Below are 24,042 nucleotides of genomic sequence, written 5' to 3'. Positions count from 1 at the left end.
TATGAATCAAACCTGTTCCATCCACTGCACAAATTGCAAGTATATAACTAATTATAGGATAATGGACATACTTATTGCTTTCCTAATTAAATTCGCCATTCAGTGCCTCTCTGTACACCTGGGTGAGTCCTCCACATTACTTACCATGAAAGTTTCCTGACAACATTTCTGTGGGGTCTTTCATCTTCTGTTCATAATTAAAACTTACTGAGCCTCAAGTACCCTCCAACTGGATGCCATCATTACTTTCATTCATTGCTTAAACCACTACAGCCATCTTCTAAAAAGCGAGTGACACAAGTAAAAGAAAAAAGTTACACCCTGTAGCAGCCAATCTTATGTCAGCTGAGCTCTGATTGGCTGTTATAAGCATTGCTGTTTATATGTTTTAGACACAGCAGTGTTTTCAGGATAATTGTATATTAACAAGTACAGAGGTGGGTTTGCTATAAATGTCTTAGTTTAGTTATTTTGCTTGCTAATATGTATAGACATGAATACTGTTAAAAGCAAATTTTTCGTAAAACAAAAAAAAATGTGCAGTTTTAAAGGCATATAACTTCAAAACCAGTATACTTAGCAGCCTAATATTTGGGAGCTTTCTTAACACACGTGTAAGGATATATTCTACCAAATTTAATTGAAATTAGAGAATGTAAGGTAGAATTTTTTGGAAATTGTGTTTAATCTGATGCGGAATAACCCGCTCATCTCTTCCAACAGCCGCATACATGAAATATGGAGTTAGTCAGCCCTCTGTTTGCATTATAAACTTTGACATTAAACATTGTGCGGTAATAGCATTTCACTCACTGTCTCATCTTACAGCAGCTGCCCCAGGGGTCTTAGAGTGCCTGGCAGGCTCATGAGCAGCTCAGCACTCCTATACGTTCAGGCTGTGCAGACCGCATAATCAATCTACAAACTTTGATCCTGGCAAAGCTTAGCATACAGAGATTACTAACAGCAGGGGAGATTGATCGCAGTCACGCAGTGCCACTGTGGGCGGGCCCCCTTCTGTCCGAGAATGGGACTCCAGTCGCGGAATTCCCCCCCTGATGGCAGCCCTGTTATTGCATAGTTATCCAGGTTATAGGCGAGGACAATGTAATAAAATGAAGGCTGCAGGTGTACTTCAGGGTCCAGGCTTCAACTCGTGCAACGTCTGGTATCCCAGCTAATGATATATAGTGAGATATAAACATGTTTTTTACAAAATTATTATACATGTTTTATAATAGTCTGTATTTTGTTATTACTTTTAAATTTACTTCTGGTTGGTGACTGGTGCAGTTCCCTGTATTTAAAGCGTTGCCCTAATTGGTCCATTGTTCTCTTGATTTCCCCCCCCCCCCCCACCCCAAGGATAGTGTGCGAGATGGAGGAATCGCTGGTACCTAACCCGGCCCCTGGTGTGGTGGAGCTGTGTATTGGCGATTGCAGCACTGAGTACAGGACCCATTCTGATCAGCTGTACACGTTCGTGGTAAGATTGAGTTGCTACATGTCGCTACCATTTTATATGTAGGTCTGATAGTTGGTAAAATACATAAACAATTCTAAACTGTTGATTTATGCCAGGCTCTTTCTTTCAGACTCCCAGTTTTCATGGAGTGAGCCCCATGCAGGGCCCGGCCTCAGGTGGTACCAGACTCACTATCAGTGGGCGAAACCTGGATGCTGGGAGCACAGTGTCTGTACTCGTCAGAGGGTCCGATTGTCACTTTATCAAGTTGGTGCTTTTATTTATTTGTTACCAAATTATCTTGAGCCGTATGTCGACCTATCGCTTTAATGCCAAACATTGTCTGACCCATATCTCACAGGAGACATTGGCATGAAATCATTTGCATATCACCAGGCTCCTCTCAGGGCCCCAGCTCTGCGGACATTGTTGTGAGGATCGACAAGGCCAGTATACGGAACCCAGACGTGAGTTATGTATACACAGAGGATCCCAGGATTTCTCGTGTAGAGCCGGCCTGGAGTATTTTTAAGTGAGTACTGCGAGGAATGTAGACCCATGGATCTGTAAGGTGGTTCTGCCATCTTTCTTTGGGTCAGTCACAGATGGTTCCGTACCAAGTCTAATGTCCAATTCCCTTCTTCTCACTGTCCTGCTCACATCCATCCTGTGTCCTCTTTACTCTTCTCTGAACAGTGGCAGCACTGCAATCACTGTGACCGGCACCCATTTACTCACTATTCAGGAACCACGGATACGAGCCAAGTATTCCGGCATAGAGACGGTCAATGTGAGTATCTATGGGAGATCTTTCACGTATGTGTAGGTTTGGCACATGTTCCTAGTTGGCCTCCACAGCACCCGACAGGTTAATGGTTGGGTCTGCGGCATAAGATTGATTAACATCACAATATTTCTTCTCGCTGCAGCTGTGGCACTGCAAATGCTTTCTCCCAGTTTGAAGGGAGCGACTTACCACGGCAATGCATAAAAACGCTGGCAACAGCACTGCAGTTTGCCAACCTTGCGGCATTGGTAGAGCAGTTCCCAGTACCTCCAGTGCTGAAAGGTTTAGAGTCCCAGTGATGGGCACTAGGATAAGTATATAGGCAGCCTGCATGCAATGTGTATAGAACAGAAATGCATTTTATTCTATTTGATAAATGTTCTGTAATGGTTATCTCTCCATGGGGAAGATGTATCAAAGCTTGGAGAGAGATTAAGGCCCTCATTCAGAGCCGTACGCTCTGAGCAGAGCGCACGCTCTGAATGAGGGCCGCCCTCCATAATTATGGAGCGTCCTCCTGGACGCTCGTATAGCTGTGGGTCACCACCCACAGCCTATACGAGCGTGCAGTTTGATGGCCGCGATGGTCTTGACCATCGCGACCATCGCCACTGCGAGCCGGAGCCTGCGGTTGAGTTTTTCAACCGCAAGGCCCGGAGTGATTTTGGCTCTATCAGAGCCAAAATCACTCCCACTGACATCACTAGTGATGTCAGTGGGCCGGCTTCTGACGGTAGGCGTTCCCTTGGGAACGCCCCCGTCTGGGAGGCACGCCCCCGGCATGCCCACCAAAGGGGGCGTGCTGTCAATCAACATCGACAGCACGCCCCCTTTGATCAGACACAACGAGCGAAGGAAAGTCCTTCGCTCGTCGCGTCTGGCGCATGCGCACGACGGAGCTCCCGCCGTCGTGCGCATGCGTAGTGCACAACATCGACCCACTTGCGAGCGGACAGCCGCTTGCGAGTGGGTCTGAATCAGGCCCTAAGTACCAAGCAATCAGCTCCTGTCATTTTTCATACACTGCCTGTAAATATAACAGGAGCTGATTGGTTGGTATTTTATTTTTCTCCGCTTCATCTCTCTCCAAACTTTGATAAATCTCCCCCCTAGTCACACACTCGCACATATTTAATGACCATGTACTGTCCTTTTCTTTGCAGTCATGTCACATAATTAATGACACTCTGATGCTCTGCAAGGCTCCTGGTATTTACCCTGCAAATGGGGAGCTTGTTGCAGATGAAGGAATTCAGCCGGATGAGTTTGGGTTCATTTTGGACAATGTAACGGCCCTGCGTGCTCTGAATGCCACCACCTTTACTTATTACCCTAACCCTGTCGTGGAGTCATTTGGATCTGGCGGCATCTTGGAGATCAAACCAGGGTCTCACGTCATCCTTAAGGTCTGTAACTTGTGGCTTTTCTGCTTCATAAAAGGCTGGCGTGGGGGTAGGGAGCATGTAATATCGCGTCTATATTGTAATAAATTGTGGTCATTAATTTATTATTTGTTTATTCACTTCCATTATTTAATTTGTATTGAATTGTATTACTTTAATTCAGTGCAGTGAATCCTGCCTTGGTGGTTTCATGGACTGCCATGGCGAATTTGTTATATTGCGAGGTTGTCCTTGCTAGGACCTCACTGACTAGATCCTTATTTCAGTAACTAGTTAGTACAGAGGTTTTCCACAGGAATCTATAAAGTCGTAGCTCTGGCTATTCTTCTTCTTCTGTTCTTTAAAGTGATGCATGATAGAGAAGCTCCCCCTTTATGAGAAATTAACTCTATATATTTTTATTTTTTTAAATGTGATACCTGCCAGCAAATAGGCCATATGGTCTGCTAAACCATTTAACTATTAATCCTTCTATTGTGTATATTTCAACTGGGCAGTACACAAGGTTTATGTAGAAATATGGAATCATGGATGCCCAAGTGAAGGTTGGTTTTTCATTGAATAAGGAGCAGACGTTGGTTTTGGGACAGGGGGCTGTATTATGGGTGTTTGGACGACATGCAGCAGTTGATGACCGCATGTCTTTGGTTGAAGAGGCGGCTCAATTGATATATGTAAGGGATTAGCATTATATCATAATTGTAAGGGCTAGCACAGTGGTTCTCAACCTCTGTCCTCAGGACCCCAAACAGTTCATGTTTTCCAGGTCACCTAGCAGGTTAAAGATCAACAGGTGATCTAGAAAATATGAATGGTTTGGGGTCCTGAGGACCGTGTTTGAGAACCATTGCAATAGTACAATGTTGCGATGTATAAGACAGTGTTGTAATATATAAAAGGGCTCGTATCATGTCATGGTAGATTATCTGCAAATTGGTTGAGCAGACATTCTGGAATTGGTTAAAGTGTGTGAGAGGGTATTGTGGTGGTTACAGCAGTGATTGGTGGCAGTATTTGGATGACCGAATAGTGATGATGGCTTATTGGTTTGCATTGTTCAATGGTTGATGATGGTCAGAGTAGAGGATGATATCACAACTGGAGCTCTGTTATACAGATCAGACATTCAGGGGTTGATTTGCCATGTATCCCCTTTGAGAACCTGGTCTCCAGCTTTTTTTTTTGTATTCTCCCTTCACACCAACCCTGTGTGTCTTTATACGGTTTATCCTGTGTGAAATAGATTCTCTTTTTTTTTTTTTCCTTTTCAGGGAAAAAATTTGCAACCTGCTGCTCCTGGAGGTGCTAAATTGAACTACACGGTCCTGATTGGTGATGTGCCGTGTGCTCTTACAGTTTCTGACTCTCAGCTACTCTGTGATTCTCCTAGTCAGACTGGAGAACACCGCGTTACTGTGAGTAGTATATTGTGTGAGTGACTTCCCTGACCTTGTGTGTGGGGTCCAGTGGCAGACGCAGGATTTATATAGGGGGGTTTCCAAATGCTTGATTTTAGAGTGAGTGTGGCCAGTCCATGAAGAGGGTAGAATTAGCACTTAACCAGCTTTACTATGCATCATACAAAGTATATAGCGTTCCCGCTAGGCTGTTTTAGCGGGGCGCGGCGCCCTGCCCTCCTTCTGGAGGGCAAAAAGCACCCTGCCCTCCAGGAGGAGGGCAAAAAGCGCCCTGCCCTCACAGCCTGCGGGAGCCATTCTCACCCGCGGGACGCCGTGTCCCGCGGGTGGAGAAACATGCGGTGAACCCGGTCACCGCCGGAGAATAGACGCCGGGCGCATGCGCCCGGCATCTATTCTCCCTGTCTGCAGGGCTTGGGGGCTGCCCGGCGTGTCCGTAAGTGCCGGGCACGCCCCCAAGAGTGACGAAAAGGGGACGCGTCTTATAGACACGCCCCCTTTTCCGATGGCCACGCCCCCTTCACCAGGTCTGTCTGTGCGACTGCCTCCCATTATTCCCATCTGTCTGCCTTCCAACCTGCCTGTCTATCTGTGGGGCCTCATTCCCTGTTTTCTTGTCCGTCCATCTGTCTGCGTGGCCACATTCTAGCCTTCCCATCTGTCTGTCTGTGGGGCTGCCTCCAAGCCTTTCCCGTGTGTCTGTCTTTGAGGCCGCCTTCCAACCATTCTGTCTGTCTGTCTCGGGCCACCTCCTAGCCCTTCCGTTCTGTCTTGTAAGGAGATAATGGGCTCTGCTAGAAGGACAGTGGATAACTGGCAAGTGCGGGACTGCTGATAAAGAATTAGAAGGGGATCCTCTAGACCAGTGGCGGCGAACCCTGGCACTCCAGCTGCTGTGGGACTACATATCCCAGCATGCACTGCCAGAGTTTTGCTATTAGGGAATGCTAAAACTTTCTTCCACGTTTCTAAGCGCATTGCCTCCTTTTATCGACTGCCTGCTGTGGATTGGGCCCGATGGGAATCTCCTCCTCTGGTGGATGCTCACATTACCCATAATAACTACCTCTCCTATTCCTAATACGGCATCCCTTAGGAACCGACAGATAGGGAGTTTAAATCTTCCCTCAAGGGGATATTTTTCTCATGCAGGTACTATCGCACACCCAACCCTGGCATCTGCTTGGGTGCTTGGGTGGCTAAGGCCATTGGGAGTTAGGCAGGCGCTCTTCAAGAGCGCCTCAGCTTGGGTACCCATAAGAATGAGTTATTGTCGTTGGTGAAGCAATAGACATCGGTGTCCTAACCTCCAAGGTGTCAGCATCCTCTGTGTCTGCTAGGTGAACCCCTGGCTTCATTCCTGGCACACTAACTGAGACTCTAAGAAGACCCTACAGGCTCTTCCGTATTCAGCAGCCCCTAGGTCGCGAACTTCTAATTTTCACTCCTATCATCTGCACAGAAAAGTCAGGTGCGGCCTTATTCAAAGTCTCAGGGTTACTCATTCAAGGGTTCCAAGCCCTGAGATAAACAGCCCTGGTCTACCAGATACCCTGTCACAAAACCTACTGACAAGCCTGCCGCTTGACTGGGCGGGCCTCCACCTGTGGGATCCCAGATTGGGAGGCCAACTTCTGCCGTTCTTCTAGACCTTGATGGCGACCACGTTGTCCATGTTGTCACCCCGAATTTTCTCGCTTGGCTTTGATGGCATGGTTTTTTAATCCATTATTTTGAGGGCAAAAGGGTTTTCACCAGATACTCGCGAACCAGTTACTTCCCAGATTTATCATCCGATATGGAAGATATATATTCTTGGTGTAAACAGCACAATTGGTGCTGTTCCCCATCTGTCTGTGTATTGGTGGTGTTCCCCCATCTGTCTGGGTATTGGTGGTGTCCCCCATCTGTCTGGGTATTGGTGGTGTCCCCCCATCTGTCTGGGTATTGGTGGTGTTCCCCCATCTGTCTGGGTATTGGTGGTGTTCCCCCATCTGTCTGGGTATTGGTGGTGTTCCCCCATCTGTCTGGGTATTGGTGGTGTTCCCCCATCTGTCTGGGTATTGGTGGTGTTCCCCCATCTGTCTGGGTATTGGTGGTGTTCCCCCATCTGTCTGGGTATTGGTGGTGTTCCCCCATCTGTCTGGGTATTGGTGGTGTTCCCCCATCTGTCTGGGTATTGGTGGTGTTCCCCCATCTGTCTGGGTATTGGTGGTGTTCCCCCATCTGTCTGGGTATTGGTGGTGTTCCCCCATCTGTCTGGGTATTGGTGGTGTTCCCCCATCTGTCTGGGTATTGGTGGTGTTCCCCCATCTGTCTGTCTATTGGTGGTGTCCCCCATCAAACTTCATCTTTTTTTCTCTCTCCTTTACCTTCCTCTAGAGTAGGGATGGGCAATAGGCGGCCCCCCAGATGTTGTAGAACTACACATCCCAGCATGCCCTGTCAGTTTTTCTATTAGGCCATGCTAAAACTGTTGCAAGGCATGCTGGGATTTGTAGTTCAACAACAGCTCAAGGGCTGCTTATTATTTCCCACCCCTGCCCTAGAGCTAATCTGCTTCCTCCTTATCGACCTCCTTATCGATTTGTGGGGTCATTTCCTGCCTGGACCCCCTCTATATCCCAGACCACCACCACACATCTGTGGGGCCAACATGTGAACTCCCATTTGTGTTTATCAAAAGTCCTTTACGTAAAACTTTTAATAAATGTGTTTTGTCCTCTTGCTAGATCCTGGTGGGCGGAATGGAGTTCTCGCCGGGAACCCTGAGGATTTACTTAGACAGCTCACTGACTTTACCAGCTATTGTGAGTATCGGTGCCGGAGGGGGGCTCTTGCTTCTTGCTATCATTGCCGTCCTCATTGCTTACAAGAGGAAAACACGGGATGCTGACCGTACACTTAAAAGGCTCCAGATGCAGATGGATAATCTCGAGTCACGAGTAGCATTGGAGTGCAAGGAAGGTGAGACTAGTCTGAGCTGGGATAATAACATTGGGCCTGCATATCATCTCAAAGGGAGTTTTACTTTGTATGTTTTCAATGTGAAAGAAATTGCTGAAGGAAAGGGTGGTTAAAAACTAGAATCTCTGAAGCAGGGATGGGGAACCTCAGGCTCAGGGGCCGGAAAAGGCCCGCGGAATCATTTGGTCTGGCCCTCGGAGCTTTTTTCTGCTAGCCACATCTGGCTATCAGGGTGCCTAGAATGGCATCCTACAGACAGAGTCTATGCAGCAGTGCCACCTGGAGCGTCCTTAGGACACTTCAGCCGGCCACACCGCTGCCCTTACAGCTCCCCGGAGCATCCTCAGGATGTTCCGAGCATTGCTGTAATCACCGGTGGTTGTGCCCCCGCCCCTATGTGGTGGTACACGGAGGGGGCATGGCCTGCATCGCGCCCGCAAATGTTATATATATCAAAATGGCTCTTGCCAGAAAAAAGGTTCCCTACCCCTGCTCTAAAGTGTACAGTCTTGTGGCAAGTGAAGGGTTACTTCAACAGAGATGATCTCATAGAAAGTACAATCTGCATTTTCTTATCTAAATCAATAGCTTTATACTGAGCTGCTGTGATGGGGAGGGGCTGGGAATACAGTTATAGGGCCCATACACCTACACGATCAGCATCCGATTACCCTGCAGTTCCATCGGCACGTTTTTGTTTCTTTGCACAGGATCAGTCGTATGGTTGATCCTATGCCTCACGCGCTCATTAGGGAATAGGGACAAACATTGAAATGACTGTATTGCCACACGATGGATCGCATGAAAATAAAAATGCCACGTTCTGAACACTATACGATGGAACTGTGCTGCACATATGATCATAAGATACGATTGAAGGACCCACGGGAGCGCGCATCAGATGAAAAAATGCACGATTTCAACAAGACTGAACGTACGTCGAGTAGAAAATCGTGTGATCGTCTAGAAATCGCGTAGGTGTATGGGGGGGCCTTTAGATATAAATGTAAGATAAACTAATGGCAGGGTGATTAATTACACAGATCCGTTGTCATCTGGGCTGTATTTAGTGTTCATGCTGGTAGTAATGACACCATATACAGTGTTAAGAATGGGATTGTGCTATATAGTGTTAAATCTCTTAAAAGGCTAAAACCTGAGCCCTGTTTCCATTGAAATCTTTCTCTTTAGACTAGCTCCCACTGTAATTGGGGGGGAAGTTGTGTGTTATCCATAAACTATATGGAAACTAGATTTTAGCTGTGCGCTCCTCTGAGTTGTGACTCTTCTAAACTATAGCACTACTGTTCCGGGGTCTCTCCTAGTCTGATCCATCTCCGTTCCGGGGTCTCTCCTAGTCTGATCCATCTCTGTTTTGGGGTCTCCCCTAGTCTGATCCATCTCTGTTCCAGGGCCTCTCCTAGTCTGTTCCGTCTCTATACCAGGGTTTCTCCTAGTCTGATCAATGCGTGCGATGAGGTTACCAATGTTTGAGTAAGGTCAGACCTGTTGTAATTGTGCGTGAGGGGCCGATGTTACACAATGTTCCCGACGTATACGCAGGACTGCAAGGTATTATGGATGTGAGACAGCGGTAATGGGCGTCTCTATGATGGCAGTGCGACGGCTTTGCGCTTGTATTCATTAGCATATTTCCGCAACAGATCTGCACGCGTAATCATAGCCGCAATAGTGATCTGTACTGAATCAGGCCCCTAGTGCATATTTTCACTATTAGGAGCTGAGCACTGAAGTCCGTTTGATACTGATCCCTCCACTCTGAATTTCTGCAGATTACTAGCACTGACGTTCTGCTCTCCCAGTCAGTTTGTTATCCTCCAGAGTGTCAGCCGTGGCTGTCACAACGCGCAGGTCCTTATGGCTCTGGTCCTGGAGGGCGGATGCGGTCTCTAAAAAGGGACAGGAAGTTTTACCTTACAACGGGAAAGTATTGTTTGGCCCAGATCTAGACAAGATCGTGGACACTTTAGCAGCGGCCAAGTCGGCTCGTCTGCCATCAGCCTTAGTCCCCTCTGGTTCCCGAAATCCATCCTTTCGGCCCTATAGAGCACTGACTAGGCTTAAAAGCCAGTCATTTCCCAAGCAGACGGCGGTCAAGAAGACTGGCAGACCCAAAAAGCAAGCTTGGAGTACAAGGCGTCCAGCCTCTAAACCAGACGACAAGTCCACAGCATGACGGGTCGGGCCTCCCTTTGGGGGACCCCACAGTGGGAGGCCAACTTCTTCAGTTTGCCCAGTACTGGCATCAAACCACAACAGATGCTTGGGTAAGAGAGGTGGTCTCTCGGGGTTATGCCCTCTCGTTTCGTAGCCGACCCCCTCATCAATTCATCCATTCGGACGTCTCCAACAAGGACAAAGCCTTATTGATACAGGAGGCGGTATGTTCCCTGCGCAAGGCAGGAGTGATTGTCCAAGTACCAGAGCCCCAGCAGGGCATGGGGTTTTATTCCAACTTGTTTTTGGTGCAGAAGCCCAATGGGACCTCCCGCCCTATTCTGAACCTCAAGTGCCTAAACAGGTTCCTCGTTTCCGGATGGAGACGCTATGTACTATCATACTGGCTATGGAACCGGGGGATTTCATGGTATCCCTGGACATCAGGGATGCCTATCTACATATTCAGATTGCGGCTTCACATCAACGATTTCTCAGGTTCGCTGTGCAACAGCAACACTTTCAGTTCCAGGCGTTACCCTTTGGCCTATCCACGGCCCCTCAGGTATTTAAATTATGGCAGTGATGGCGTCCCATCTGCGGCTGCAGGGGATTCGCCTATTACCATATCTGGACGATCTGTTGCTCCTGGCAGGATCTCCAGAGGTACTTCTCCATCACCTCCAGGTGACCATCTCGGTACTTCAGTTGCATGGATGGGTCATAAATTGGGAGAAGTCGCCTCTAAACCCGTCGCAGAGGATGCTGCATCTAGGAGCTCTATTGGACTCACAGCAGCAAATTATCTTCCTGACGTCAGACAAGATCTCGGTGTTGCAGACGTGGGTACGCAGGTGTCTCCACAGTCGCCAGGTCTCTGTGCATGCAGCAATTCAATTGCTGGGGTCGATGGTGTCAACATTCGACATGGTGGAGTATGTGCAATTTCATTCGAGGCCTCTACAGACATTGATCCTTGCCCGATGGGACAGATCACCTTGGAAATTGAAGGCACAGACAATGGTGCTCTCCCCGGAAATCAGGTTGTCTGTGGCTTGGTGGCTGCAAACTCAGCATCTCACCCAGGGCTGCCCCTTTTGGATACCAGACTGGATCCTACTGACAATGGATGCCAGTCTGCGGGGTTGGGGCGCAGTGTCAGGTCCCCACACCTTTCAGGGTCGGTGGATGCTAGAGGAAGCTGTCCTTCCAATCAATATATTGGAACTAAGGGCGGTCTTCCTGGCTTTCCAAAGAGCAAGACACATCCTACAAGGAAGACCTGTGCAGGTGCAGTCAGACAACGGTGGCATACATCAACCACCAGGGAGGGACTCGAAGTCAGGCGGCCATGCGAGAAGTGTCATGTATCCTGACATGGGCAGAAGGCCATCTGCCAGCCATATCGGCAGTGTTCATTCCCGGAGTCCTCAATTGGGAAGCGGACTTCCTCAGCCGTCACGACGTGCATCTAGGGGAGTGGTCTCTTCACCAAGAGGTTTTTCAACTCCTGGTGGACAGATGGGGTCTTCCGGACGTGGACCTAATGGCCTCCCGACACAATTGCAAGCTACCAATATACGGATCAAGGACAAGAGACGCAGGCGCTCTCCTAGTCGATGCTCTGTCGGTCAGGTGGACCTTTCGGTTCGCGTACCTTTTTCCTCCGGTGTCCCTTCTTCCTCGCGTACTCAAAGTTCAAGCAGAAAGGAGGCAGGCTCCTGCTGGTGGCTCCAGCGTGGCCAAGGAGGCACTGGTACTCAGACCTTCAGAGTCTGTCGATAGACACTACATGGTTGTTGCCTCAACGTTAGGACCTGTTGTCACAGAGTCCCTGCCTTCACCGGGATCTGGGTCGCTTAACTTTGACGGCATGGCTCTTGAGGCATCCCTCTTAAGGTCAAAAGGCTTCTCTGGTGCGGTGGTTAACACCTTGATGGGTGCACGGAAGCCAGCCTCTGCCAGGATTTACCACAGACTGTGGCACTCCTACTTTCAGTGGTGCACCCCTACGGGATATGATCCTCGGACGTTTAGGATTTCCAAGATACTGGCTTTCCTCCAAGCAGGCCTGGACCTAGGACTCCGACTGGCTTCACTGAAGGTACATGTCTCTGCCCTGTCTGTGTGGTTTCAGAGACTGATTGCGACTCTGCAGGATGTGCGCACCTTTTTACAAGGTGTGCTGCGAATTCAGCCACCCTTTGTGCCTCCGGTGGAGCCTTGGGATTTGGCGGTTGTCCTTCGGGCCTTGCAGGGCCCACCTTTTGAACCACTGGGATCAGTGGATTTGAAATGGCTTACGTTTAAGACCATCTTCCTTCTGGCTATTGCTTTAGCTAGAAGAGTGTCTGATTTGGGAGCCCTTTTGTGTCGCTCTCCATATCTGGTGTTCCAAAAGGACAGGGCAGTGCTGCAAACTCGCCCTGGTTTCCTTCCTAATGTGGTAACAAGTTTCCACATTAATGAAGAAATTGTGGTTCCGGCCTTTCTCTGGCCGAGTCTTTCAGCAGGGGAGGCCTCTTTGGCTGTGGTGCGAGCCACAGACTCCCTCTTTGTCCTTTTTGGGTTCCATAAAAAGGGTTGGCCTGCCACTAAACAAACTTTGGCACATTGGCTTTGTCTGACTATTTCGGAGGCTTACTCCTACGGAGGGCCTTCCACCTCCGCCTTCTGTATCTGCTCATTCTACGAGGTCTGTGGGCCCTTCGTGGGCAGCTCGGCTGTACAGCTTTGTAAGGTGGCCACCTGGTCTTCAGTCCAGACCTTTTGTGGGGTATTATTCATTTGATACCTTCGCCTCTCAGGATGCTTCCTTTGGGCGGCGGGTACTCCTTTCTGTACAGGAGAGTACCCACCCTTAGGGGAACTGCTTTGGGACATTCCCAAGGTCACCTGTGGACCCTAAGGAACCTGTAGTAGAAAAGAGGAGATATGGTAAGAACTTACCTTCGTTATCTCCCTTTCTACGAGGTCCTTAGGGTCCACAGGGCACCCGCCCTTACGCTCTGTACGGGAGCTATGATGTTGTCTGGTCTACAGTCTGTCTCCTTCCTAGCAAGACTGTGATTCTTATATGTTCCGGACTTCCTTCTCTCTCTCACAGTACTCTCCTCCGGCTTGCTACTAAACTGAGTAATGCCTTTGCTGGGAGGCAGGGTGTAGAGGGGGACCAGTGCATCCTGGGAGGAAAAAGATTAACTGCATGGTGCCCGATGCCTACGTCATCCACCTATACCCCAAGGTCACCTGTGGACCCTAAGGACCTCATAGAAAGGGAGATAACTAAGGTAAGTTCTTACCATATCTCCTCTTTTTGTTTTCAAGCTGTTAGTTATATCTATCACTGTGTCTCTCCTCATCCCTCTGAAAAGGTGTGTGGGCTTTTTCATATGTGAAGTGGGTCACATTGCATTTATACTGTACACCTTATACTGATCACACATTTGTCATGTCTGAGGGTAAAGGTGAGAAGGGTGAGCCTCCTTTGCTCAAGTCATGTAAATCCTGTTTGGCAGGCCTGTCTACAGCAGGCACTACACAATCCGTCTTGCACAAAATCCTGTTCAAACAGCCACCTTTCCTATCTGGTACACCTGCATCTACACAAGAGCCATCGTGGGTGGCGCTTTGGTCTCAGGTTTTGTCACACATGGTGGATAAGGTCGCAGCATCGCGTGCTCCTACCACGATATCATACTGTGGGATACCCACAGCAGTTGCATCCATCTATGTACATGTCCCCTATGAATCCCCGTTGGTTTGATTCTTCTGCTCACTGTAGTCAGTATGCTGCTCCCGTCTATAGCCCCTCAGCAGGTGGTACAGGCGAATAGACCTGGGGACCTGAAGCAGGGGCATAAGAGAGGTTCTCTTCAGACATTGCCTCAGGATTCTGACCCACCCTCCTCATCAAAATCTGATACTCAGAGTTCTGGGTCTTACTCAGTGGAAGAAGACCATCAATCCTCTGTGGATGTCTCCTCTCTGGTGAGAGCGGTTAGATCTGTCCTCAGTATAGAGGAAGAGGAGGTGCCGCCGAAAGCTAAGACTCAGATCTTTAGGCGTCAAAAGGTGTCTAGAGATTATTTTCCTCAGTCTGAGCAACTGACTAATCTCGTGTCTGAAGCATGGTCTACTCCAAATAAGCATTTCCATGCTACAAGGAAGTTAACCTCTCGATATCCATTTGCTCAGGGTGAATGTAGCAAATGGGAAGTTCCTCCATCAGTAGATGCTCATGTGACTAGATTGATCAAGAGCTCTGTTACAACCCATTCCGGCAGCATCGTCTTTGAATTAGGTTACAGATAGAAAACTTGATAACTATTTAAAATCAGTGTTTTTATTATCATGAGCTATTACCATGCCAGTTATGGCTGTAGCTTGGGTAGCCAAGGCTATGGGAGAATGGACAACGTCTCTGGAGGATAGCATGCCGAATGGTACCAGAGAACAGCTGTCTTCCCTCTGTCAGATGCGAGAAGTAGAGATATATATATATATATATATCTCTATATAAGCGGTCATTGACACAAGTGTCTTGGCATCTAGGGTATCAGCAGCTTCAGTGGCAGCTTGAAGAACCCTTCGGCTAAAACCTGGAAGGCGGATACTAGTTCCAAGAAAGCCCTGGAATCCTTGCCTTTTGTAGGGAAAGTACTGTTTGTACCAGAGCTGGATGACAGTATCTTCCCTGGCGACATCTAAATCTGCGGGGGTTGCCATCTACGACTACCCCTAAGTATAAGCAGTTGTCAGCAAAGGGACAGTCTTCCTCTAGACAGGATAATTCCCACAGGAGACGGCAGACCAAGAAATCCTGGCCAGCCAAGCGTCCTGCTTCCATGCCAGACGGTAAGCCCACTGCCTGATTGGGCGAGCCTCCCCCTGGGGGGGGTCTCAGGGTTGGAGGCCGACTACTACAGTTTTGTGAGTCCTGGCATCCGACCACGACAGATGTCTGGGTTCGAGAGGTGGTCTCTGGGTTACACAATCACGTTCCTTAGGCATCCGCCTCAAAGGTTTATTGGTACAACCCTGCCTTTAGACCAGGTCTTCGGCCTTCCGGTAGTCTATTGGGCCCTCCTGAGGTCGTGAGTCATAATTCCCGTTCCTGTGGGTTATTATTCATATTTGTTTTTGGTTCAGAAACCAAATGGGTCACATCGCCTTATCCTGAATCTGAAGTTTCTCAAGATTCATCCATGTGCCCAAAATTCCGTATGGAATCCCTACGGTCAATTATGCTGGCAATGGAGCCTGGAGATTTTATGGTCTCCTTGAATATACAGGATGCATATCTGCATGTTCCGATTGCATGATCCCACCAAAGATTTCTATGATTGTCGGTAGATCAGCAACATTACAAATTTTTGAGGCCAAAGCCCCTCTGGTATTTACCAAGATAATGGCAGTCATGACGGCTCATCTCAGATGACAAGGAGTCAGGATGCTGCCATATTTGGATGACCTCCTGACATTGGCACAATCGCAGGAGTTGGTACAATGTCATCTCCAGATGACCATTTTCTGCTTACAAGAGCACGACTGGATAATAAATTGGAAAAAGTCCTCTTTCTCCAACTCAGCGGATAGTGCACTTGGGGGCGCCGCTGGACCAGAGGATTCTCCTGCCAGAGAACAAAATTACGGCACTACAGTCTCGGGTGCGCAGTCTACTCTGCAAACAGTGTGTCAGTTCACCTGGCATTTCAGGTGCTGGGCTCAATAGTATACACATTCGATATGGGGAAGTTTGCCCAGTTCCACTCCTGGTCCCTGGAACAATGGATTCGGTCTCATTGGGAATGGTCAGTGTCATCGGATAAAGTCAGATGATCCGCATCTCGCCAGAGGTTCGGCTCTCCCTCGCTTGGTGGCTGGAGATTATTAATTTTGACAAGGGTCCCAGACTGGCTATTCCTCACCACGGATGCAAGTCTGCGAGGATGGGGAGCGGCGACAGGGCGTCACACCTTTCAGGGAAGGTGGACGACTCGGGAGCACAGAGTACTCAGTCTGGCGCAGGATCTACTTCACGGCAGGCCTGTCCAGATTCAGTCCAAAAACGCGACCACAGTGGCAATAGGCTCCGTCTTAAAGGCCAAAGGTTTCTCTGCTTCTGTGATCCAAACGATGATGAGGGCAAGGAAGCCTGCTTCAGCCTGCATCTATCACAGGATTTGGCATTCATATTTTCGTTGGTGTTCCCAGACAAAATATGACCCTAAGGTTTTCAAGAGTACTTGCTTTTCTGCAGGCTGGGTTAGACTTAGGTCTGCGTCTGGCTACCTTGAGGGTTCAGGTTTCTGCTTTGCAGAATTGCGCCCCTGGCAGATGTAAGAACATTATTGCAGGGGGCTCTCCGACTGCAGCCTCCGTTTGTCCCTCCGGTAGCACCATGAGATTTATCCTTGGTTCAGAGAGTGCAGCAAGCTCCCCCCTTTGAACCCTTGGTTAAGGTGGACTTAAAATGGTTGACAACGAAGACACTTTTTCTCGTCGCTATCTCCTCAGCTCATAGAGTTTCTGACTTGGTAGCACTGTCATGTCACTCTCCATATTTGATTTTTCATCAAAATAGAGCTGTTCTTCGTACTAAGGCGGGTTACCGTCCGAAGGTAGTATTCCGTTTCCATATAAATCAGGAAATTGTAGTCACGGCTTTTTAGTCTTCAAACCTGTCTACAGATGAAGCTTCCCTGGATGTGGTCAGAGCCCTTCGTATCTACGTGGATCGTACCAGCTCCATCAGGAAATCAGATTCGCTCTTTGTGTTTTATATTGTTTTCACAAACGAGGATGACCAGCTATCAAACAGACTTTGGCTTGCTGGCTGCGTACGGCTATTGCTCAAGTCTATATACAGGCTGATCTCCCTGTTCCTAACAAGGTGACAGCACATTCTACTCTCTGTGGGACCGTCGTGGGCAGTTAGACAAGGCGCCTCGGCTGAACAGCTGTGCAAGGCAGACAGTTGGTCTTCTGTCCATACCTTTATCAAATTGTATACATTTGATACTTTTGCCTCCCAGGATGCATCCTTTGGCTGGCGGATACTCCTCTCTGCTCAGGAGCGTCGCCACCATTAAGGGAACTGCTTTAGGACGTCCCCAAGGTAGATTCTGTGTACCTTAAGAAGATAATCAGAGTTATGGTATAACATACCTTAGATGACTTTTTCTTCAAGGTCCATTGGGTCCACAGAGTACCCTCCCTGACGCACCTGGCCTCAGCTGGGTTCTTTGCTTTTTTGTATCACTGATTCCCTCTTGGGTACAATGTACTTCCTTCTCCACTTTCCGTCTCTTGCCATTAGGCTTGTGTACAAACTGCCTGTGGCTGGAGGTGGGGTATATAGGGAGGAGGACCAGTGCATGCTGGGAGCTTTAAGGCCGTAGCGGTTTGGTGCAATGGATCACTCCAACTACATAACCTGATTCGGGGGGGGGGGGGGGGGGGGGTTTGCATGACAGATATGTAGTTAACAGTTTTCCATGAGAAAATCTGAAAATAATTCTCTTAAACTTCCCCAACATTTATTTGAAACTCCAGCCTTAGTTTCTTCTGTTCCCGAACTGTATTTTTGCCAAGAGTAATTGCATTTGCTGTATTTTATTAATATTATTATGCTTTATTTATTCTTTATTTGTTTGGTGCCACAAGAGGTCCACAGCACCTTACAGACCTAAAAGACATGTAGCACAACTGTAGGAAAGAGGAGACTCTTGGGTGGGGAATAATAATAGATTGTATTTGCTAAAATATAACTTTTCAGCAATTCCATGAAAATATAGACAGAGCATAAAACACAGGTGATGTTAGCAAAATAGAACATTTCAACTGATTAATAATGCTAATAGAGGAAATTAATTTAGATTTGTGATCTAGTACTTGCATATTAGAGCTCTTTAAAATATCAGTGGTCACTGAATGAACACAGTATTGACACGTTTTCATAAATTTCCATATAAAGCAATGAAAATGTGTTTGATTTAAAATTATCACTTAATATTTCAATATCTGGATTAATATAATGAAAATAAGGCAATTTAACAGCTATAATTATCTCTCATAACATGGTAAAATTCAAACATTATTATTATTATTATCCTTTATATGGCGCCACAAGGGTTCCGCAGCGCCTTACAAAGTACATAGACAAATAAGCACACAAGACAAGTACATAGACAAATGAGCACACAAGTAAAACCGTTATTAACAGTACAAACAATGCAGGACAAATACATGATTTATACACTGCTGCATAACAAATAAGCAGCATGGCGTCAGCAACCAAGGGTTAGATGCTGTTGTAAATTAAAGTAGGAGTAAGTGAAGGAGAAGCACATGAGGGAAGAGGGCCCTGCTCGTGAGAGCTTACATTCTAAAGGGGAGGGGGGAGACAAACAGGGGTGACACAGATGGGCTGGATTGTGAGGAAAGAACTCAGAGTAGTGGGTTAGGATGAGAACTGGAAAGCTTTGAGGAAGAAAGGACCCTTGAGAGCCCATTTGAAGATTAGGAGCCAAGAAACAAAGTTAACATGGAATTTTGAGTTAAGGCCAGGGGGACAAGGAAAGTCAGCTACTCGAGGAAGTTGGAAAGGGCAACTGATATGAGCATTGAATGCAGATAATGAAGTGGAGAGTTTAGAATGTAAGAGTTGGTGGGAGTGACCAGATGATAGAAGTACCCCAACACCAACACTGTGGCAACCTCCAGGCCAGGGAGTGTGAAAGAATGTGAGGCCCTCAAAGGAGATAGCTGCAGGAGAAGTGGTGTCAGATGGGTAAGTCCAGGATTTGGTGATGGCTAGGAAATTGAAGGAGTTGAATATGAAGCCGTAATGGACAGGGGCCAGTTGATTACAGACAGGACTGACTTTCCAGAGGAGACTGGAGAGAGGGACAGAGTTGGGAGGAGAGAGAAGGAGATTGTTAGGGTTGCTGTAGCGTGGGGTTGAGATTGATTTAGAGCAGGGGGGTAAGGAGAATGTGAGTATGTGGTGGGCTTCTGAGTGAGGAAGGGTGACAGCAGGTGGTGGGCAAGGTGGAGGTTTAGTGTGATGTGGGTTGAGAAGAAGAGTTGTAACTTGGAGAAAAGGGAGGGTGCAGGGCTTAGGAGTAACGGGAAATGTGGTGAAGAGTACTAGATGGGATGAATGGAGATAGAGGAGAGGAAGGAGGGAGATTAGAAAGTGGAGGAGACTATGAAGGGAGAAAAGAAATGGGAACTGGTGGTAGAGGAAAGTATTATGTAGCTTCTGAGTGAGGGGGGAGCAGAAGAAAAGAGACATTGCGTAGATGAGGGATTAGGGGGGGAGAAAGCAGCAGTAGTAGTAGTGATGATGATAATGAGATACAGGAATAGTACAGTTAAAATGTCTAAAAATCAGATAAAAGGAAGAACAGTGTTAGATGTAAAGGCACAACTACAATAGCATATAATAAACAAAATGAGGTTAGAGCTGTTAAAGTTGCAGGACTTTAAAATAAGGATAAAGCATTCTTATAGATGAGAAGGTGTTAAACAATGGCAGATACTACAGTGGTGTAGAGATAAACGGAAAGTGGTACAGGAATAATATAAACAGTGTAGGGTCAAAAAACATACATTCAAAAATTAAAATGCAGCAATCCAACTGGTAGTTGCTTGCAATGTTGAAGTAGGGTGTTGGCAAAAGGTGTATTGAGGTTATAATGAAAGCTGGTGGCTGAGTTGCAGGGTATCCAGACGCTCAGGAGAGCCTTTTCAATTGTTTTCAAGTTTTAAAGAGTTCTTTTTTAAATGTTGTCTTCCTGTCTTCTTCCTGTTTAACTCCTGTCTAACTCTTTAAATTTTGCTGTGCATATAATACCACTTAGAAAAAAACACTTTGAAATAAAAACCTATGCAGCCTTATAACAGGTCTGCAACCTGAAACATACAACAGTAAAGGCAGTTCAGTTACTGAAAAGGTAAAAAAAGGTTTGATTTTTCAGATTTTAACATACTACTTCAAAATGTAATTTTAAATTAAAGTTTGCAAATACAAGCTCATTTCTACTTCAGGGTCCATAGGGTATCCACAGGATACCTTGGGGTATAGGTGTGACGTCAGTCATCGGGCACCAAAGAGTTAAGCTTTCAGCCTCCCAGGATGCACTAGGTCCCCCTCCTATACCCCGCCCCCGAGCCAAGGCATCTCAGTTTCGTTTGGTGCCCGGCCGGAGTCGGAGGCACCTGCTAGAGGGGGGCTTAGAAGAGCCCCTGAAGTTTTTTCTTCATGCAGGTGTGGCTGCACATCTGGATGAACAGCATGGACAGTCAGTCCTGACGTCCATGCTATCTTCCCTACACCCCGCCGGTACCAGAACGCCGGTACTGATCCGGGGATGCTGGTGGACATCTGGGGTCACAGCTAGCGGTGACCCCAGATGTTCCGGACCATGGCCGGATTCAAGGTGGACAGAGGTAAGCAGCGGGGGGTCCCCGCTGATCACATGGTCCTAAGTCCCCAGGCAGGGGGCTCCCTGGGGACTGGCTGCAGCGTGGAGCCAGGCGACCAACTTGCGCTTCCACTACCCCCTGGGACAGCGGACCGCAGCAGAGCGGTAGCGCTGCGGCGTCCCAGGGGTTAAATGCTTGCCAGGGGAGCGCGCCTTCCCTGTCTCACAGCCGGCGCCTCCCCCGCTGCACACAGCCCTCTCTGCACTGTGCTGACTGGCCCTGTGTCAGCGCTCCTCCCCCAGGCCAGCCTTCTCTCTGCTCCTCCGTGGCCATCTTTTCTGAAGCATGGTGAACGCTGCTGGAAGCCTGCATTGGAAGCATCGTGGTCTGGGTCCCCCCGCATACCTCTCCTCCGCTGTGGTCAGGTCTGTGTATGCAGCGCTGTGTCCTACCAGGCCCTGTGTCTGTGTAGTTGAGTGATCAGCGCTGTTAGTGCAGGAATTGTTATTTCTCTGCATTGTATGTGACTGTGCTAGCGCTGCTGCCTGTAACTTTTTTTCTAAACTGTCAGCTTTATACTATCCCTGTTTTTTCTGCTAAGCCCTTGCGGTGCGGTGCTGCAGGGTGGTCTCTCGCCTCTTAAATATATAATTGGTGAGAGGGGTCACATACGTGGTGCCATCATGTCTGAAAGTGATTTTCCCCTCCGGCTACAGTGTACTACGTGTAAAGTACCGTTAGCGGAGGGGGAGGGTAGCGCGGAGGGCCTCTGCCGGCAGTGTTTGTCTATGGCGCGGCCTCTTACGGTTACTGCACCGGTACAGGAGCCGCCCTGGGCTTGTTTCGCTCAAGCGCTTACAGCCTTAATGGGCCAGTTAGCTCCACAGCCCGCGTTTACACCGATGGGTTTGTCCCAGCAGTCAGTGGTGTCGTCACCCATGCAGGGTTTCCCACGACAATTGGTGGTACCCCACAGTCTCCCTATTTCCCCGCTCCCGGTTTCTCAGGAGCCAGCGTGGGTTAACTCCCTGACGAGTTCTGTACAGCACTTGTCGGATGTGTTGCAAGGGGAGTCTGTGATGCGGCCGCATAAACGGCTGGTGGCGTCTCTGTCGGCTCCTTATGAGGATGACGAGGGGACGTCTGATGATGGGGAGATTCTGGATCCTTACGATCAGGAACCTCTCCATGCTAAGGACGCTGATGCTAAGTCCAAAGTATATATTCCTGGACTTATTCGGGCGGTCCGCACAGCCTTGGTGATTGAGGACGAAGTTCCCCCAGCGGCTAAATCTAAGTATGCCTTTTTCAAAGATGTGAAGGGCGATGCCACAGTCTTTCCTCTTTCGGGTCAGTTGGTGGACCATTTAGAGGAGGCGTGGAAACAGCCTGGCAAAAGATACCAGCCGCAGAGACGCCTGGCGGTGGCTTATCCGATCGCGGATAATTATTTTGCAAAGTGGGAATCCCCTCCACAGGTGGATTCTCACGTGACCCGTCTTGTCCGTAGTGCCACATTGCCGATGCCATCCATGTCCTCCCTTAAGGATGCTACGGACCGCAAGGTGGAGATCTGCCTGAAGTCCGCTTATTCCCTTGCGGGGGGGGCAGCACGGCCGGCTATGGCCATTTGCTGGGTTGCCAGGGCGATGGAGCGCTGGGCGGATTCATTAGAGGCTTCTTTTGATTCCGGCTGAACAGGCAGAGTTGATTGGCAATCTCCGTGATTCGGCCACCTACATCAACGAGGCGGCCCTAGACATTAGTACTCTGGTGTCTAGGATTTCTTCAGCAGCGGTAGCTGCTCGTCGCACCTTGTGGCTGCGATCCTGGAAGGCGGACGCAGATTCCAAAAAGGGTCTGGAGGCGTTGCCGTTTACCGGAGAAGTTCTCTTCGGTCCGGATCTGGATAAGATTGTGGCCACGCTGGCGGCAGCCAAATCGGCTTGTCTCCCGTCGGCCGCTGCTCCTTCTGGTTCTGGACCATCGTCCTTTCGGTCATCTAGGGCCCAGGGCAGGCCCAAACCACAGTCGTTTCCTCGACAGGCTGGCCCTAAGAAATCGGTCAAGCCCCGGAAGCAGGCATGGAGTACCAGACGTCCGGCCCCCAAGCCAGATGACAAGCCTGCGGCCTGACGGTCCGGGCCTCCCTTAGGGGGATCCCAGGGTGGGAGGCCGCCTGCTGCAGTTCGCCCAGTGTTGGTCGACCACTACGACAGACACTTGGGTTCTGGAGGTGGTCTCCCACAGGTACGCCCTCTCCTTCCGGTACAGACCCCCGGCTCGATTCTTCACCACGGGTCTACCATCAGACCAGAACAAGGCTACGGAGCTGCGGAAGGTATTGCACACTATGCTCCAGGCTGGAGTTATAGTGCCTGTTCCATTCTCCCAGAGGGGCCAGGGTTTCTATTCAAATCTTTTTTTGGTACAGAAACCCAATGGGTCGTATCGTCCGATTCTCAACCTCAAAGCACTCAACAGGTCTTTGCGGGTACCGAAGTTTCGGATGGAGACCCTACGGTCCATCATTCTGGTGCTGGAACCTGGGGACTACATGGTGTCATTGGACATACAGGACGCTTACCTGCATGTCCCTATTCTTTTGCGCCATCAACAGTTCCTCAGGTTTGCAATCCGCAGTGACCACTTCCAGTTTCGGGCGTTACCTTTTGGCCTGGCGACAGCACCACGGGTTTTCACCAAGGTGATGGCGGTTATGGCGGCTTCTCTGCGGCTGCAGGGAGTCCGCATGTTGCAGTACTTGGACGACCTGTTATTGGTGGCAGGATCTCCAGAGCTCCTGTTACGCCACTTGGACCTGACCATTGCACTGCTGCAACGGCACGGCTGGCTAATCAACTGGCAGAAGTCCACTCTAATCCCGTCTCGGAGGATTCTGCATCTTGGAGCCTTATTGGACTCGGGACAGCAAAGGATCTTCGTGACGGAGGACAAGATCTCTGCTTTACAGTCAAGGGTGCGCAGTTGTCTGCACAGCCGCCGGGTGTCCCTACACTCGACGATGAGGTTACTGGGCTCCATGGTGTCGGTGTTCGACATGGTGGAATACGCCCAGTTTCACTCCAGACCTCTGCAGCACCTGATCCTGTCCAAGTGGAACGGGCTGCCTCAGTCTCTGAAGTCCCAGACGATTGTGCTCACCCCGGAGGTTCGCCTGTCCCTTGCTTGGTGGTTACAGACGACCCACCTCAACAAGGGACGTCCGTTCTGGGTTCCAAATTGGGTCCTGTTGACAACGGACGCCAGTCTTCGGGGCTGGGGAGCGGTTTTGGATCCACACTTGTTCCAGGGCAGGTGGACGCCGACAGAAGCGGAGCTTCCCATAAATATCTTGGAAATCCGTGCGGTCTTCAATGCTCTCCAGCA

General features: G+C 48.9%; 1 protein-coding gene across 1 annotated transcript in view; it reads left to right on the top strand.

The window, feature by feature from the left end:
- PLXNA3 (plexin A3) overlaps positions 1 to 24,042 on the top strand; it is a 216,168-nt gene that overhangs the window by 175,708 nt on the left and 16,418 nt on the right. The window contains exons 14-20 of the mRNA XM_088459658.1: positions 1,366 to 1,486; positions 1,596 to 1,732; positions 1,827 to 1,997; positions 2,162 to 2,255; positions 3,416 to 3,658; positions 4,927 to 5,070; positions 7,806 to 8,040. Coding sequence (XP_088315784.1) covers positions 1,366 to 1,486; positions 1,596 to 1,732; positions 1,827 to 1,997; positions 2,162 to 2,255; positions 3,416 to 3,658; positions 4,927 to 5,070; positions 7,806 to 8,040 — 1,145 coding nt within the window. The remainder of the gene's footprint in view (positions 1 to 1,365; positions 1,487 to 1,595; positions 1,733 to 1,826; positions 1,998 to 2,161; positions 2,256 to 3,415; positions 3,659 to 4,926; positions 5,071 to 7,805; positions 8,041 to 24,042) is intronic.

Source organism: Taudactylus pleione, unplaced genomic scaffold, assembly GCF_031769625.1.
Source record: "Taudactylus pleione unplaced genomic scaffold, aTauple2 ptg000925l, whole genome shotgun sequence".
Classification (NCBI taxonomy): Eukaryota; Metazoa; Chordata; class Amphibia; order Anura; family Myobatrachidae; genus Taudactylus; species Taudactylus pleione.
The sequence above is the reverse complement of the archived record's forward strand: the minus strand, read 5'-3'. Positions and strand labels throughout refer to the sequence as shown.